This window comes from Podarcis gaigeae (assembly GCF_964106915.1).
Source record: "Podarcis gaigeae genome assembly, chromosome: 4".
In the NCBI taxonomy this organism is placed as follows: Eukaryota; Metazoa; Chordata; class Lepidosauria; order Squamata; family Lacertidae; genus Podarcis; species Podarcis gaigeae.
The window spans coordinates 67,769,251-67,787,236 of NC_139677.1; the positions used below are offsets into that span (position 1 = coordinate 67,769,251).

The following is a 17,986-nucleotide window of genomic DNA, read 5'->3' on the forward strand; positions in this document are numbered from 1 at the left end:
TATTGTTCACTATGCCTAGGAACAAGGAAAGATGCTATTGTCAACTAGGTTCCTTCTTGCTGCTCCTCCTCCTAGCCCAGTTTGGGAGGGAACAGATTAAGACTCAGACAATGGCCAGGTGAAAGACACAAGCATTTCCAATTCTGTGTGCGCATTCTAACACCGTGTGGATGAATGCAAACACACACTTCTGACTCTCTTCCAGTCCAGAGCATTTGCAAAGGTGACACGAACAAAATCAACACACACAGATACAGTACACAAAATCAACACACACAGATACAGTACGCTCCACCCTGCCCACTATGTCAAATGATAACCATAATGGAAAGCAGCCTCCAAACAAACAAGCAAACAAAAAGATCCAGCTTGCTACATGGAATTGGCACCATTCATTTGTGTTTCAAGAGGTTAAGCATACCAACATGGTATCCTAGAAAAAAAACCAGATACTATAGAAAATATTAAAATGGGAATTAATATTTGAAGCCCCATTAAGCCTTTGTTGTGCTGTCTGCAGCTGCCACTGAGCAGCTTAATGGGAACCCAGCCAGTGACAGCTGGTCTCCTTCTGGAACAGTGCTGTTGGAGGGCAATGAGGTCACAGAACACAATATATCTTTTTCCCATGGATTCTGATGATTTGTGAGCTTCGAAGCTTCCAAATTCCGATTTGGAGTGTGGCTTCATCCCAAGCGTATCCATAATGAATCTCTCTCTTGCTTTTCTCTGTTGTCTTCTCCCCTGTGCAAGCTGCCCTTTTGCTTAAAAGTAAAATAAATCTGCAAAAACAGTAGAGCTGAATGGATTTGCATGTCACAGTTAATATAATAGATATATTGCTGAAGCTTGCACAGTTTGAAAATTCTCTTGAACCTTGCTGGGGTTTGCAGTGCTTGAAACCTGCTTTCAACTTTTTATGTTGACCCAGCAGATAAGAAAGTGATGAAAAGTCCAGATGTGTTCAGGTGCCCTCATGTGTGCTCTCAGCACAGACATCCAGCAGATTAGGGATGTTTCTTCTGCCCACCACTGCCTACAAACTTGGCCCATATAACTTTGGTTAGGACAAGGAATGAGGTGGATCCTATGTTACTGCTGCTCTCCAATACTTGTGGCATTACTGACAATGGCAACAGGAAAGTGGAGCCTGTCTTGTTGCTGTTTTCGTGGGTATCACCTTCACACTAAAGGTCAAACTACACATTATGGTCAATGCATAGTGCACAGCTACGCCTCTTTCTAATAAAATAAAATCAATAAAATAAAAAAGCTGTGGAGAGGGAGAATCGTTTAAAGCTCTAAACAGCCTCGGCCCAGTATACCTGAGGGGGCGTCTCCACCCCGGACGCTGAGGTTCAGCACTCAGGGGCCTTCTGGCAGTTCCCTCACTGCAAGACGCAAAGTTACAGGGAACCAGGCAGAGGGCCTTCTCAGTAGTGACGCCTGCCCTATGGAATGCCCTCCCATCAGATGTCAAAGAGATAAACAACTACCTGACATTTAGAAGACATCTGAAGGCAGCACTGTTCAGGGATGTTTTTAATGTGTGACATTTTAATGTATTTTTAATCTTTGTTGGAAGCCGCCCAGAGTGGCTGGGGAACAAAATAATAATAATAATAATAATAATAATAATAATAATAATAATAATAATAATAATAATTAGACTGCATATGTTTATTCCTTTCCTCTTCAGCTGTGATCCCCCCCAAAAAAGAACTGGCCTTGCCCAGCTATGAGGCTTAATAAAAATGTTCCCATTGACACCAATGGACACTTTGTTACTAAGTCTTATAGCTATGCAGGGTGTGATCGTTGGGGTAGAGCGTATGGCAAGGGAGCAGTGAAATATGTCTTCCCTACCTGCAGGGTATGGTCCTGATAGCAACCTTTCCTTCTGTGGAGATAATTAATTTAAGAAAATACCACCAGTGAATTAGCTGCATGTTGTGCATTAAGCATAACCTGAAGTTTGTTCCTAACTAATGATGGTCCTACTCCCTAATAGGTTCTGTCTAAACAGGTGGACAACTGAAGGCAGAAGGAAAATAAATTCTCCCTAGTTCCCAACCCCATAGCTATGTTAGGATTCTTGCTGCGTGTTTGCAGCAATGAGATTGTTGTCTATCACATGACAGTGTATGTTTTCATTCCACAGAGTGGGAAGTGACGAAGACAGGATGTTTTGTGTTACTGTGTTCCGTGAAGTAGGACTATTGTCCTTTTTCTTTCTCTCTTTGCTGTCTGATGAGAAAGAGGAAGGAGCTAAGGCAAAATTCTCCGAGTGTATTATATGTAAATAAAGTAGATTAGCCAAGATGCTGAGCTATTGAGTCTGTTACACGAATCACCAATACTCTGCAGGATCCTAAGTGTGTTGCTGCCTCTTGGTATAAGTCGCTGTGATGTTCTGGCTGAAGAAAGCTTTTGAAGCTCCCGAACGATTGACCAGGAGGGAAAGAACATGCCAGTCGGGCATGTGTCTCGACCAGGGTCCTACATGAGAGTAGGACAATCCTAACAAGCTACATGTTAATGTCAGGTTGTGAGGAATTGCAATTCCACATATTTTAATAAATGCAACACATACAAATAAGTAGTGAACAGACTTGGTTTCTTTCAGGGATATGACCGTTCAACCTCTTCAAAGCAAATTCTTAGTTTAATCAATTCTCTCTCTGGAAAGCCAGTTCCCATGAAAATTTTCTGCAGTATACTCAACAGTAGAAAAACTGAAGGATGGCAAATACAAGAGGAAAAAATCTATTAATAACTTTCTGTTTCAGTAATTAATTGTAGAAGTGCACATAAAAACTAGTGTTGCAATAGGTAGGTTTTAATCAAAGTGTATTTGATTGACTTTTCCAAATAACATTACAGCTCCTAATACAGTCATAACTACATAGTTTATTTTTACAATAAAGCATTATATATCTTCTAATTGTCTGGGAAAATGAAACATAAATATCCTGTTCCATAAGGACCCAAGTCCAAATGAATGAACGAATGAATAAATACCAACTTTTGTTTCTGACAAATTATTCTACAATTTATGCTGCAATAAAATCTATGCTACAAACCTAAACACATTTACTGCAGAGTAAGCCCCACTGAATACAGTGTAGCTTACTTTTGAGTAAGCATGTATATTGCTAAATAAAGAATAAAGAATCTTAAGGAATCTTGAAGAATCTTAACTAGAATTAAGCAAAAATGAAATTGCATCTCTTTCTATTTAAACCTGCTACAAGCAGAAAGAGGTTCCTGAAAAGTCTTTGCAATAAATGAAATGTGAAATAGCTTGCTGCAAAATTCAAAAGAAAACCAGTATGGACTTGAAGGACAAACATTCCCTCACTAGTACTCTGTTCTTATTTTAGGTCTCAATGGGGAATGAAATCACAGATGGAACCATGAAGTATGTTTACTCATACCAGGCCTTTGATATGCAAATGACTGTTCTGAGAGAATTAGAAATACACTGACCAGTATACATTCTTTTAGAAGAGAGAAAGCCACTGCTACCTAAGGGAGAAGGGTGATAAACATTTCTCACAGCAGACACATGGTGAATAACTGAATACTGACTGCTGTTAGAGTGCTTTCCTGAGGGAGTTGTTGCATTCTCAATGCAACATATTTTCTATGTTTAAATGCAAAAGAAAAAACCAGGTTATAGAAGAGAGGGAGGAATTTCTATGAGGCTTTGGGATAACCATCAAAACAGAATCTTTCAGGTGCTCCATTTTTTAAGCCAACTTGTTCTTTATTTGGTATTTATTGAAAGAAACCCATATTTCCTACATACATATTTTCATTTTATAATGCCGAATTTTATTTTGGGCACCTAATTATTAGGATCCATGTGACAACTTAAGGTTAGCCCAAGGACTCCCAGAGGTCCTCTGGGAATACATAGCAATTGGATCTTGGCCACTGCAGTTTTATGAAAAAAACAATACAGTGCTTTATCCACCGGAATGCATTGTTGCTGAAATTAGTAATTTTATTTTGAAATACAGATTTGCCTATATTTGCCTATATTTCAGAGTATTATGAGTTGAGACTGAAGCTTCTGACTGTTGACCCAGTTCTGAACTGAGTTCAGAAGAATTCACCCATCACTAATATACATAGCATGCACATGAAGATGCATATCTATATTTATTACCCAGTTGTGAAATCAGTCTTGACAAGGTTGGTCATCTATTAACAGGAAAAAGGGACTTAGTCAACTTTCTTCCAAACAAGTGGTCAGTCTTGTCAAAGCCAACCAAAACCAACTATTAGTTATTGAATCTGTATAAGGACAAAACCAGTATGGATCAATGTTTTTGCATATTCTTTCATGTGTGGGACCTGATCTACCAAGATCTGGGTGCAGAATCCCAGCCCTTCACATGGGTAGCCATTGCTGGATTGGGTCAATTATGGTGTACATTGGCAGGGATATTGTTATGAAATGTTTCATTATGGTAGCAAACAGAATGTTAGGTTAAATGTGTCTTTCTTCCAAACGCAAATAGCCTCTTCAAAAGAATGATTTTAATCAAAACAACACAAGGCGAAGAAATGGATAAACTCCCTCTCCCACTGTATTAATTCTTATCATTGTAAGCTCATAACCTCTAACATTTCTCTGTTGAAAATAGGGACTTCCTAAGGAAAAGCGGGACATTCCAGGATCAAATCAGAAGCCAGGATGGCTTCTGTAAATCTGGGACTGTCCCTGGAAAATAGGGACACTTGGAGGGTTTGTAAGCCAGTTGCTATTATGCAGATTTATAGGTATGTGCAGTATGCACAGAATTAAGGCCCCATGTGGCTGGAGGGCACCAAGTTATTAGCACACATTGTTAGAGGATATTTGTGTAGTGTGACAATGTGGAATTCTAGCATTTTGGGTTTGCTGTGGTGTTACCACTCTTCATTTCTCCATGAAGGAAAATGTTCCTCACACTTTTCAATCCAACTAATTACCATAGATGTTTTTCCTATGAACTTAATAGCCAGAACTGAAAAGCTAGGATACCGTGCAATAATTTATAAACATAATTTTCTGTATTGATATTTGAACAAACATGCATTTCTGCAGTTGTTCCTTGTTCTATTAACATTGCACTAACGTTATGTATTAATATTGTACGAAAGAATGAAAAAAAGATTCAAAGTTCATTCTGATTTCAGTTACGCCACACAACTTTAAACAATCATCTATAAAGATTTTATTTCAACTCTAACTTGAGTTATAGGCTTTTTGGAATTTCAGCACTCTGCAGGGTAAGTAGTTATTTTTAAATGTCAGTGCAATACATTTACATGCAAATGTCAGATGGCTGATAAAACTGATGTTTAAAACAGATCTATAAAGCCTTGTGACAGGTTTGCTTCATGCACTGGCTGTTTAAACTCAGCATATTTATATGCACAGAGAGCTCAAATATAATAGCTACTACATATGTATAAAATCAACAGCTCACACTAATGGAAAATTATCAAGGTCACATTGCTTGATGATGCTTCCATAGTGCCATCCTCATCATAATTCAGGCCCAAAGATACATTTTAATATTTTTACATTTGGTGAGAAGAGGCGATGCTGATTCAACAGGAACTGAGATTGGATAATCTGTTTCATATATTGTAGATAATACAGGTAACCTGCAATTTATTTTTCAAAATATGGGTCACTATTTTTTATAAATCCAAAATGACATTGTGCTAATAATTTTTCTTAAAGCACATACAATTCAATTCAACAAGTTGTGGCATCATTATAGGATATGGTGAAAGGACTTCTTCGCAGTTCAGATCACAATTTGTTTCTTTCCTGTGGCCCCTACCTCATTCCTACTGGTAGAAAGGTAGCTATTTAAATGTTTTGTTTGTAAATAGAACGTGTTTTATTTAATTTTTTAAAATTTATACAAAATATAATTATATAAAATGATAGGAACATAATGAAATATTTTTGAAGCAGAAGAACACAGAATCATAGAGCTGGAAAGGACCCCATGGGTCATCTTTCTAGTGCAACCCCCTGCAACGTAGGAAACTCAGCTAGAGCATCCATGATAACCTCCGCTCAGAAATCTCCAAGAAAGGAGAGTCCAGAACTTCCCGAGGGAGATCCATCTTCTGTGTATTTTAAAAGTAAACAACACTTATTTGACCCCAGTTATTTGACATAGTTCAAAAGCATACCCTCCAACATTTCTCTGATGAAAATAGGGACGTCCTATTCCATAATACTAATTTTACAATTTATACCCCAACCACTCTGGGCGGCTTCCAACATATATAAAAACATAACAAAACATTCAAAACCCCTTCCCTATTATAGGGCTGCCTTCAGATGGCTCAGGGGTTGGATAACTCCATACCCTTTAATATTTTTCTAATAAAAATAGGGACATCCTAAGGAAAAGCAGGACATTCCAGGATCAAATAAGACTGGGACAACTTCTGTAAATCCAGAACTGTCCCTAGAAAATAGGGACACTTGGAGGGTCTGCAAAAGGGGCACAGGGAGTTCTGTATATATAGGAGAATTTTTAAAAGCAAGTGGTCCTCACTGACTTGGTGCAAAAGATCTTGTCATCTGAAGGAGCCCTGGCTGCCTAGATAAAACACTATATCCCCACACAAATTTACCCGGACATAAGGCCCACTGAACTCAGTGCAGCTTTCTTCTGAGTAGACAGTTATTTACTAGATGCAAGTCAGCAGCACCAGACCACCCTGCTTAGCTAGGCACTACGGTGGGTTTCACCCCACACCTAGCAGAGCTAGGCTGATGCTGCCGACGGGCCAGTTGGGAAACACTGTTCTAAATTATAATGTAGGAATATTTTATAATAATACTAGTTATTATCATTATATAACTGTTACAATTTTATTTTTGGTATTTTAACATTTATGAACCATGCAGCTGAAAACACAAGCAAAACCCCCAAATAAAAAAAGAATATTTAAACACATTTTTGCTTTAAATACAAATGCCTTCTGAGGTACAATTTCTTAAAGATACATTCAAGAACCCGAAAGATTCTGTTAAAGATTGCATTGTCCCAGAAATAGAATGGATTGTGAAAAAAAACAATTGGAGCATAAATGTTTGACCCACATTGGAAGTTATCAAAATATTTCTGTAACTTTTTCCAAATGAAGACTTATTATGGATGCTATTGGACTGTACATCATTTTAATTAGAATTAACACTTTCATCTTGTCTGTGAATACATGTAGGATCAGTTTTGAAATACTTAGCTTGTGGGAATATAGTCAAGCTGTCATAGCAAAATTAAGACATTTTACATACATAGAGACTATTATAAAATAAGTAGATTCCAAATAACTAAGCATTCATTGTTGGTGTTTAGAGTAAAATCCTTCTGTGCATACAGTCTCATATCCTTTGGGAATTTATGCACACTTTGATCATTATCCCTTTGAAGTAACACTTCTTTAAAAGAGAGACATTTCAAGTGCAGTCTTCGACGCTGTTAGATGTTTTACTGGTAGGTAGGAGACTTATTTTACATAATTTATTCTGCAGATAGAGTGAATATCTTGGTTAGCGCAAACTGCAAAAGATAAGTTTCAAATATCCATCTTTATCTCCTAGGAACATTTACTTTGTGGGTTACATCAATTTCAAATTAGAAGTTTTAAAGACTGTCCTCATCAGGTCATCGTCCTGCCATCAAAACAAGTTTGACCCTTTTGCTATGTCCTCCAGTGCTATGACAAGCTCAAAGATTTAGGGAATGAGACTTTTTCCAGTAGTGGTGTAGTGGTTAAGAGCGGTAGTCTCGTAATCTGGGGAACCGGGTTCACGTCTCCGCTCCTCCACATGCAGCTGCTGGGTGACCTTGGGCTAGTCACACTTCTCTGAAATCTCTCAGCCCCACTCACCTCACAGAGTGTTTGTTGTGGGGGAGGAAGGGAAAGGAGTTTGTTAGCCGCTTTGAGACTCCTTAAGGGGAGTGAAAGGTGGGCTATCAAGTCCAAACTCCTCCTCCTCCTTCTTCAGTACCATTTTGATGAGTTCCCATCCCATCAGATGTCAAAGCGATAAACATCTACCTGACATTCAGAAGACATCTGAAGGCAGCCCTGTTCAGGGAAGTTTTTAATATGTGACATTTCAGTGTATCTTTTATCTTTGTTGGAAGCCGCCCAGAGTGGCTGGGGAAACCCAACCAGATGGGCGGGGTACAAATAATAAATTATTATTATTATTATTATTCCAGTTTCTAATGTATTCCATTGTTATAATATAAAATCTCAACATCATACAAGTCAAAAAGTATTTTACAGATAATCTCAGTGAAGGCAGTGAAAGATTATTAAATATTGAGAGGGAATTATTCTGGTAAAGTATTTTTGCATTCATTTGAGGACTACAGTGTGTTACAGTTACAGATAGGTAGCCGTGTTGGTCTGCCGTAGTCGAAACAAAATAAAAAAATTGTGTCCGCATGCACACGAAAGCTGATACCAATAACAAACTTAGTTGGTCTCTAAGGTGCTACTGGAAGGAATTTTTTTATTTTGTTTCGACTACAGGGTGTTATGTGAGCTAAGGGCTTCTACTGTGTGTACACAGAACAACGTGAGTGGGATTTACTTTTTGCACACAGTTGTATTTCACAGGGCACTGTTCCCTAAAACTGTAGAGAATGAGATGGGTCCAGCCTGTGTGGCACTCCACACGGACAGAACCCAAGTGAGTATATATAATAGATTATAGCCCTTGTCTCTGATGGCAGATCCAGGTCAGGTGTGAAAGTCAGATCTAGTTACATTTTAAAAAGGGTGGGGGAAGAGATAGAGAGTGGTGCAAAACTTTTTTGTGCAGACTTGATCTAATGTCTGCTTAGGAGACATACTGGATTAGTGCTGACCCAGATATATGTGGGTGGGTGTAAAAGGGTAATTCTGAACTCTAGGAGCATTGTGAGCTACCTTGCTGCCCAGGTCAGATTATTTGAGCCTGATGTTGTCTTCTCTGATTACCAGCAGCTTTCTGGTGTCTCAGGCAGGAATATATGCCATTACATTTTACCAGATTCTTTTAAAAAACAGTCTATGCCATCGATGGAATCTGAGAGCTTCTGCAAGGAAAGGATGCATTTTAGTATAGACGTACAATTCATCTTGAATTTAATAGAGAATTTTATAAACGTTAATTTTCTAGCTCTGCTTAGCAGTCTAAGACAAGCAAAGAGGGAAGCAATAACACCTGAAGTTTGTTTGTTTGTTTGTTTGTTTGTTTATTATTATTATTTCTTATTTATATTTATAGCCTACCCTTCTCCAAATGGTCCCAGAGAAGTTTATATTAAAATGTTGGTCTAAAAGGCTTTAACTAAAACATCAAGTAAAATCAAATCAGAAGCAATCATAATACTAACAATACTACAGCATGAGGAAAACAACATTGATTTAGCTGATCGTCTTCAAAGGCCTGGTCAATATATGCTTTTCTGTTGTAAGTACAGTAATTGATTAGGTCTTAGAATACTGCCACCTAGTGTAGTACATGAAGGGAATAATGCTTGCAGAGATACAGGGAAAAAAGTCCAGAAAGGAAGCAATCTGCATATTTTGACTATAATTTTGTTCTCTAAAAAGCACAAGTGGGAATGCATAATGTGAATTGCTGCAATAGAAAAGTAGGAGATTCACTACTTTGCCCTGTGGGTGAAGAAGAGACTGCTATCCTTCCCAGGCTAGGAGCTAATTGGCTTCTTTAGTGGACTGAGGATGCTTCCGCGTAGCAGTTGAACTCAATATTTTGCAGCATCCACATGAAAGTCATCCTCATTAAATAGATGTCCCAACAACACTGAGAGAGACAGTACAATCCCAGTTTTGTTACAAAGATCCAGCCTGTGGCATCTGCAGCCAATCCAGATATGGGAAATATCCAAGAAATTATACTTTTGTACTCAAGGTTTCCATGTACACCAAAGATAATACTTGAAATGGCTTGAGAAAATGTGTAAGGAATGGAAATACGGTGCTGGTAGGGAATTTGTTGGCATGTGCAAAACCATCATAGTAAAACCCAGGAAAAGTTCCATGCATTCATAAAAAGACATTTGGAGCAGGAAATAAGAAGTGCCTGTCACTAAGTCATGTGGAAACAGCAATAAAGCAGTGCCCATTTTTATGGAGCAATGAAGGAAATTTGTACAGTATTGGAATCAAAACATCCCAGGGAGAATGCAGATCTTGTCAACAACCGAAGAGTTATTACTCTGAGTTTTAACTAATTTGTGGCTAGTTTGTTTAGTTCACAATACTTGCAAGTACTTATTTCAACAATGTATTTTTGTATTGCAAAAAAAGTTTCTTAAGTATTTTAAGAAAATAAACATGATCTCTTAATGATCCCCAAGATCTGTGCTTGCTTTTGAGATTTAATATGAATTAGGTCTCGTATGAACTTTGTTGCATTTCCCAAGCTACACTATTCAAAAGGAAATCCTTTATTGATTTTGAAAGCACATTTCTCAGCATAATGCTTTGATAGTTAATCACTAACCCAAAGGAAAATAGGCATTATTATGTGGTTTAGATAAAAATATGGCAGGCACTAATAACTTACTCCAATGAAAGTACAGATGATCATCTTAGAAGTCTGATTTTGATTTTATGTTGTTTCCTAGAGATATTACCATATCTATGGCATTAAATGATACTTTATAAAATATAATTATATTCCTAGACTGATGATGTTTCCAGATTTAAGCATTACTTAGACACTGCAATCTCACTCATTCATTATTTTCATATTTGCCATTTATTAGGTTTCTGTACCTCATGTTTCTTCTTCATGTTGCTGCCCAAAAATATACTCTTAAAATTGTAGCATGCTTTTTGCTCTAATGCAGGGGTAGGCAACCTAAGGCCCGGGGGCCGGATGTGGCCCAATAGCCTTCTCAATCCAGCCTGCGAACGGTCCAGGAATCAGCGTGCTTTTACATGAGTAGAATGTGCCCTTTTATTTAAAATGCACCTCTGGGTTATTATTTTTTTTCAAACTATAGTCCGGCCCACCACTTGGTCTGAGGGACGGTGGACCGGCCCATGGCTGAAAAAGGTTGCTGACCCCTGATGTAATGTAACACACAGGCATGTTTGCCAGGAAAAGAGAATGGCTGTGGCTTCATGTTGCAATGTACATCAGGAGGAAAACACAGTTTTATCATCGAGCAATGACTACAAGTAAAAAGGAAATAGCTTCCTATTTTATAAATTTGGATATGGATTTTGTGTGTGTGCAAAAAATCAATGCTGTACAATGTGCTGCTTTCATTTCATTTAGGATTAGATGAAGTTTTATGTCTTAAATAAGTCCACTGTATTATAAATATTAGAAGCATGTATGAGTTTAGAATTAAGGTATAGCAATAATGGAGTGTGTACAGTGTATTTTCCACATTTTCAACTGAAAAATGTCAGCTGTCAGCTTTGATAATTTTTAGCTGATCCCTTGCCTTCTAACCAGGGATGGGGGATCCAGATGTTGCTGAATTCCAATTCCCATTAGTCCCAACTAGATTGATCAAGGAAGGCTACAGGTTGCCCATCCCTGTTTTAAACAATTGAAAGATTAAATTTAAATAAATTTACATATTACCCAAACCTAAATATAGATATATTTTAAATAAACTAGAAAAGAACAAGATAAATGAAAACTTAATATAGAAAAAGATACCAATCATTGCTATAGGTCTTACTTGATATTTTCTTTATCACTCCCTATAACACAACAACAACAAAAACAGTTTTAAAAATAAGTACAGCTTAATTGTCAGTGCCACTGATTAAAATTTGCCCGTGGGGAGGGGAAAAGGGGTGAGGATAGGATTCTAAATAAGGGTAAAGCAAAGAATGGACAGAACAAAGAAAGAAAAGGAAGGAAGGTACAAACATAAGAAATAGAAGTATAAATTCAACGTATCAGCAAGGAGCAATACAACCGTTTTTTTTTGAAAGAAATGCTTCTCTCCACTGCTTAATCAGATGCGCACAGTGAAAAGAGGAAGCTCCACGCTGCGTACAGAGAATATATAACCTAAGGCTGTCAATCCGTAATTGGCAACATCAAACTCTCACCAACAACAAGAGGAGCCTAATCACAACGGTGGACATCCAAACTAACCCGTCCGGCAACAGTGAGGTGTCTTATTAACCCCACCACAACCCGTGCTCTCCATGAAGGAGAACATGGTCTCCCAAAGTTTGTATCTCCAAAGCTTTCCTCCCTAAAGCTTTAACCTAGTGATTAAAATGTGCTGTCCTAAGCAACAATATATATCCCCATACAAGCAGGTGCTCCTGATGAAAAGTTTATCTCTGGAAAACACTTTTCAAAAGAGGAATTAAGATGCTTAATGGCTGGTAATAATCGTCTCTAAAAGCCTCTAATTGTTTATACCAGGGATAGATTTTTTTTTTCAGACCAAGGGCCACATTCCCTTCGGGAAACCTTTTGGGGGCCACATGGCACATGGATCCAGAAGCAAAAGCAATGAATGTACATTTTACATTTCTGCAACAGTCTAGTTTTACACATACTTGTTATCCTCTGTCTAGGTCTTCCAAGCTAGGGCATTTAGTGCTGAGACACTCTTGACAATGTCAGAATACAAGGTCATACAGAGGATTTTTCAAATTTGCATTAAGAAGGGGCTGCTCCAAGGACTGACACAGCAGTTCTGTTGGCCTGCAGCTGCTCTGGCTCAGAGGCTAAGAGCTGGTTTCCTACACCAGTCCTAGGTGACAAGCCATTTTCTTGAACTACATTGGTCACACAGCTCTTGATTGTATGGTCTGCTGCTGCTGTGCATATTTTCCAGACATTTCCAGACCACGTTTCCAGTCACTGTAGAGCAAGGCAATTGATTGCTTATACAGAGACTGACAACTGAACCAGAAGATTTGAGCAGTTCTTTGTTACTGTTCATTTAAAAAAAAAAAAAACATTTGGCAGACAGGAGAGGATTTTTAGTGCTCTTAATCTTGCAGCTTACTTTAGAACTCATTTACACATGCATGGACACAAATGTGTTGTGTAGAATTTAAAAACACATCAAATATAGCACCAACCTAGAACAGCCATTCAAAGATGTACAGACGTATGAAAATGCAATTCACCCCTGAGAATAATTCATAAAACCACTTGTCTCTATAGGAAGCTGAACTGAGGAACTACTAAAATAGTCATCTTACAACATGATCTATTTAAACACTAATTTCCCACCCTCTAAGCAATTAAATAGAAATAGTTGAATAAGCATGCTTTTAGGTACTCTACTGTAAGTTCATTATACTTCTGCCTAGGCATTCTTGGTTCTGTAACAGACCTTATCCTCCTATTGAATATACACAGTCAAAAAGTACAGGAGAGGTCGGGGGGACTAATATATAGATTTATAATGTAACCAGGGAGCATTTAGACAATAGTTCTACTTTTTATATGAGAAATTATTAATATATTTTGGACACAATTCATGGGCTAACTGATGTTCTAACTGTTCTACCACTCTCTCCCAAATAATAATGTGGTTACATTTTGCATTTCCAGATTAATGTACTAGCATTAGTACACAACTTTAATTTGCTCTTATGAGAACTTTAATCAAAGAGTTTTTCAAGAACATTAAGCTCAGAGCTATCTAATCTGTTTATTTTGAATGCTAGGTCAAGCTGTGGTGGCTGGTTGGGCCAAAAAGATGGACATTCCATAAGCCATGTGCTTCTTTTATCTTGTTTCTATTTAAGCCCAAGTTTAATGGAACATATATTTATTATTTGTAATTATTAGTCATATTAAACAGGTTATCTAGGTAGGTACCCATCACAGAAGTTTTATCTGTTTGCATGTTTTTATTATTTTCTTTCATGGATGTAAGCTGCCCAAGAATATTGGTATTAAAAAGTGGTTCACAAATTTATACAAACAATCGAATAGAAATAAAATAAAATACTTAATATATATATTTCTATTTATATATATTTAAAATATATGAAGATTTATTCACATGCCCAAATATCAGAATGCTATTTTTTCCCCTGGTCCACTGCTTAACCTGAAATAGGGAGGTACTATATTGAGACGCAAAATAAATTCCCTCATACTCCATTGTCAAAAGCCTTCATTTATAGCCTCAACTTACTAACAATATATACATTTCAATCTTTTCTACATACACTTGCAAATATAGTGATCACACTGTAATGATTTACACTGAGCATTTGTTTCTGTGAGAAAGAACAAAGAAATAACTAGTACCATAGTAATTCTGCAGCAGAAAAATTTATTGCAGTGACCTCCCATACAATACTTGGGATGTACCTTCTACCTGTTCTTTAGTATTCATGCTGTTTCTTTTTTCAGAAGTAACTGCTTATTTTATCTTATACAATATGTAGTGCTTTAAAGACAAATATTGCCTTTATATATTGTATTGTTTCACACTTATGAATTTATTTATCACCCTCAGGATCCCCTCCAACTCTACAATTCTATGATGCTCTGATCCTTAGGTACATAGCAGTAAATCTTTAATATTCCACTGAATTAATCATATTTGGAATTCATGCAGCAACTTAAATTTTGTATTCTTCATAACAAACGAAAAACTATTGTGCTTTACCCATTAATTTATTACAAGTAAGCAACTTTGTTTCCCCTGAACATGCACATTCTGTATTCTTTGTTGAAAACTGTTCTGATCTGAACATATCCTGAACAACATACAACAGTAAAATAGATCATGAGCTCAATCCATCTCCTATTAAAACTGATTTCGCCATTAAGTTCAGTGAAACCTGGACAACAGGCCAAGTGGTAAAACAAAAAACAAAAAGTGTCCTGCAATTAATTAAGAACAATTATCTTACCGTGACAGGAACCATCCACTTCTTCATACCCAACACTGCAGATGCATCGTCCTAGAGGCACAAGCCAGTCTCCATCTGCTCCACAATATAATTTTGGAGTGTCCCGCTCCTCAGCACTCTTCACACAGGAACCTCGTACTTCCACTAAAGATGAAGAATCAACCCTTGGAATAGTGTCAGGAAACATAGCCAAATTCCGAACAGTGAAAGGACACTTTTTGTAGTAAACACGGACAGATACCAAAGCAATGCACGCACCAATGTCTTGAAAAGCAAGAAAAAATCCTTTCCTGTTTATTGGTCCCACCTCACGAACTTCTGTGTTCAGTTTAAGGATGCGATCACCCAAATCCATCTGAGTAAAACTCTCATCAGCTGCAATAGTATCAATTTTACTGTACTGGTTTGGCTTGAATTTAATTCCATGGGATTCGTCTGATTCCAGGTAGTAGAGGTTAAATGTTTCCTTGCATGTTCCCAGTACCCATGGAATGCTGTTGCAGTCCCTCAGTGTAAACTTCATTTCCACATAAATTTTCTGAGCTGCATCACGGGAGATCCAATTTGTACGAAGCCAGTTGTTCTGGTTGGGTTCCATAACATTACACACCTGGTAAGTGTGGATGGGGCGATTATATTCATCCATTTCTGTTATAGCATCCCACTGAAAAGAAAATACAATTCATGAAAAAGAAAATCCTTATCCACACTTTCAATTGTTGCCAGTATAGAAGACTGACCTTAAAATTGCAAGGAAACCAACACAAATATTGAAATCAGATGCATATTAAGGATCAGGCTACTATCATTCTAATGATTCTTATTTTATATTCCTCTAGATGACTTTGAACCACACGATAATGTGTATTAATATTCAGTTGCGTGCCCTGGTGCAGTGAGCCCACCACCCCTGAAGCTGGAGAGTGAGAAGCAAAAAAATAACCTAAGTGGATGATCTGGGATCAAAACAGGCCACAGCGTTTATTGATTACAGAAGTAAGTAGGCTTAGGGGTATCCTGAACCATCCAGTCAGTCTGCTGGCTGATTACAATTGGGGTTTGATCCTGGATTGCCCTATGACATACTGTATTTTTCCTTCTATAAGACGCCCCCATGTATTAGATGCCCCCCTATTTTCGGGGACTCAGATTTAGGGAAAGGGGGGGGGAGATATATCTCTGTATAAGACGCCCCCTAATTTTTGACATTATTTTTTTAGGGGGGAAATCTAGTCTTATACACTGAAAAATACGGTACATTGAATAAGACCAACTCTTAAGGATCACCCCTCAGCCCTTGTCTGGGCATTCGGTAAGAAGCACCTCCCTAGGATCCTTGCAACTGGGAGAGAGAGAGCTGCCCATGGGGGCAGGGCGAGCCAAGGCAGGGCGTGCTACATGGAGTCTCTCTGCAGCCTCCCCCTCAGCTGTAGGGCGGCTGAGGCAGTGGGCCGACACAAGCCCTGCGCTGCTTGAAAAAGCAGTGCGGAGCTTGCAGGCAGTCTGCCCGCCCCCTCCCTCTCAGGAGAGATGCGTAGCTCAGGCATGCTGCAGGCCCTGCGGTGTGGCGCCCAGTGCCCCCTGCCTCACCTAGCTATGCCTCTGGATTGGGCAGATTCATGGAGGAGAGGGCTGTCGAAAGCTACTAGCCATAAAGTCTGTGTTCTGCCTGCAAAGTTGGAGGTGGCAATACTTCTGGTTTCTGGAAATCACTCGAGGGGAGAGTGCTCCTGCAGTGGCCTAAGAAGGGGGTGCAGTGGGTGCGGGAGTTATTTTTTTCAAAAACACATATTTTTGCCATTTTGTCACCTCCCTCAGTGATGACCCCTGGGGTGTCCCACATCCACCGCACCCCCCTTCCTGCACCACTGGATCCACACCCTGACGATGTGCCCAAAACCCACCCACAATTCCTAGATTTGTGGGTGGGAAAAATTCAACCCCTTCCCCCCACCCTAGCCAACAGGAAAGGAAATGATTATTCTGATGACTGTTGAGGTGTGTGGGAAGAGAAGCCCCAGCAATGACAGCCAGCTGCACTGCGCCACAACTGTGGCCTCACAGTTGAAAAGGTAAATGGGATTTGTCTTAAATAAACAGCCTGTTAAGTTACTGAACCTCAATACACATTTGCAAGCAGGCACCAAATATATGTGTACAGTTTGCACATACAAGCTATAACTTACTTTCATATGGGAAGGCATTTGTCTAAAATGACCTTCATGTGAAAAGTGAGTCACAGCAACAGCAGGGATATTAGGTTTCCTGTATTTTGTTTGTCATGCTATATTCCAGGATCAAGCTTTTCTTATCAGAGCAATATGAACAGGTGACTTTCCATATGAAACTGATGTGGCACAATTGTCATGTGAAGACTGTACTTCATATGACTGACACACAGATATTAATAACCCTTTAGTCTTATTTTAAATCAACATATATTTTATCCAATTAGATTTATTCAGGACTGAAATCTAAGTCATGGTTATAACCTTGACACTGAGAATATCAGTGTATTTCATATTTGTACGTTCAAAAGAAAATTTGAACTTATTTGCTATTACTCTGCAAACACTTGCAAAGTAGATAGTAAAGATAAATACAGTACAACAAGCCAACAGTACTGAGTGGATGATTATGGATAATATATGTAAGAACATCATCATGAAGAATAAAGTTTACACAGAATAAATAAAAGATCATACTATATGCAAAAAGTTAAATAATGCATCAGAAGATAGCACTTCTAGGCATACATATTAGTTGCAGATCTGAATACTACAGCTGTGCCAAAGTGTAGTCATGTAGGAAACTAATCATACCGCTCTATTCTCCATACAGAAGGAAAATGAGGAAATTCCACTTTATTTGTATTTCACTCCAGCATGAATTTGAATATCTTCACTGTCATTAAACATGCACGCACACACACATGCACACATGAAGGAGAGTCTTTATTTAAAAGTGGGGAGAAAGTTATCATAAAGCTATGCTTTCCACAACCTCATACACGAATTCACCCAGGAAGGAAGAGCACCCTGAAGGAGGCATAGAATATTGC

The 17,986-nt window shown here is 38.3% G+C and overlaps 1 protein-coding gene across 4 annotated transcripts in view; it reads right to left on the reverse strand.

The window, feature by feature from the left end:
- EPHA6 (EPH receptor A6) overlaps positions 1-17,986 on the reverse strand; it is a 353,748-nt gene that overhangs the window by 247,609 nt on the left and 88,153 nt on the right. For all 4 annotated transcript variants that reach the window (XM_083736224.1, XM_083736225.1, XM_083736226.1 and 1 more), the window contains exon 3: positions 14,926-15,589. In XM_083736224.1, the coding sequence (XP_083592350.1) occupies positions 14,926-15,589 (664 nt within the window). The remainder of the gene's footprint in view (positions 1-14,925; positions 15,590-17,986) is intronic.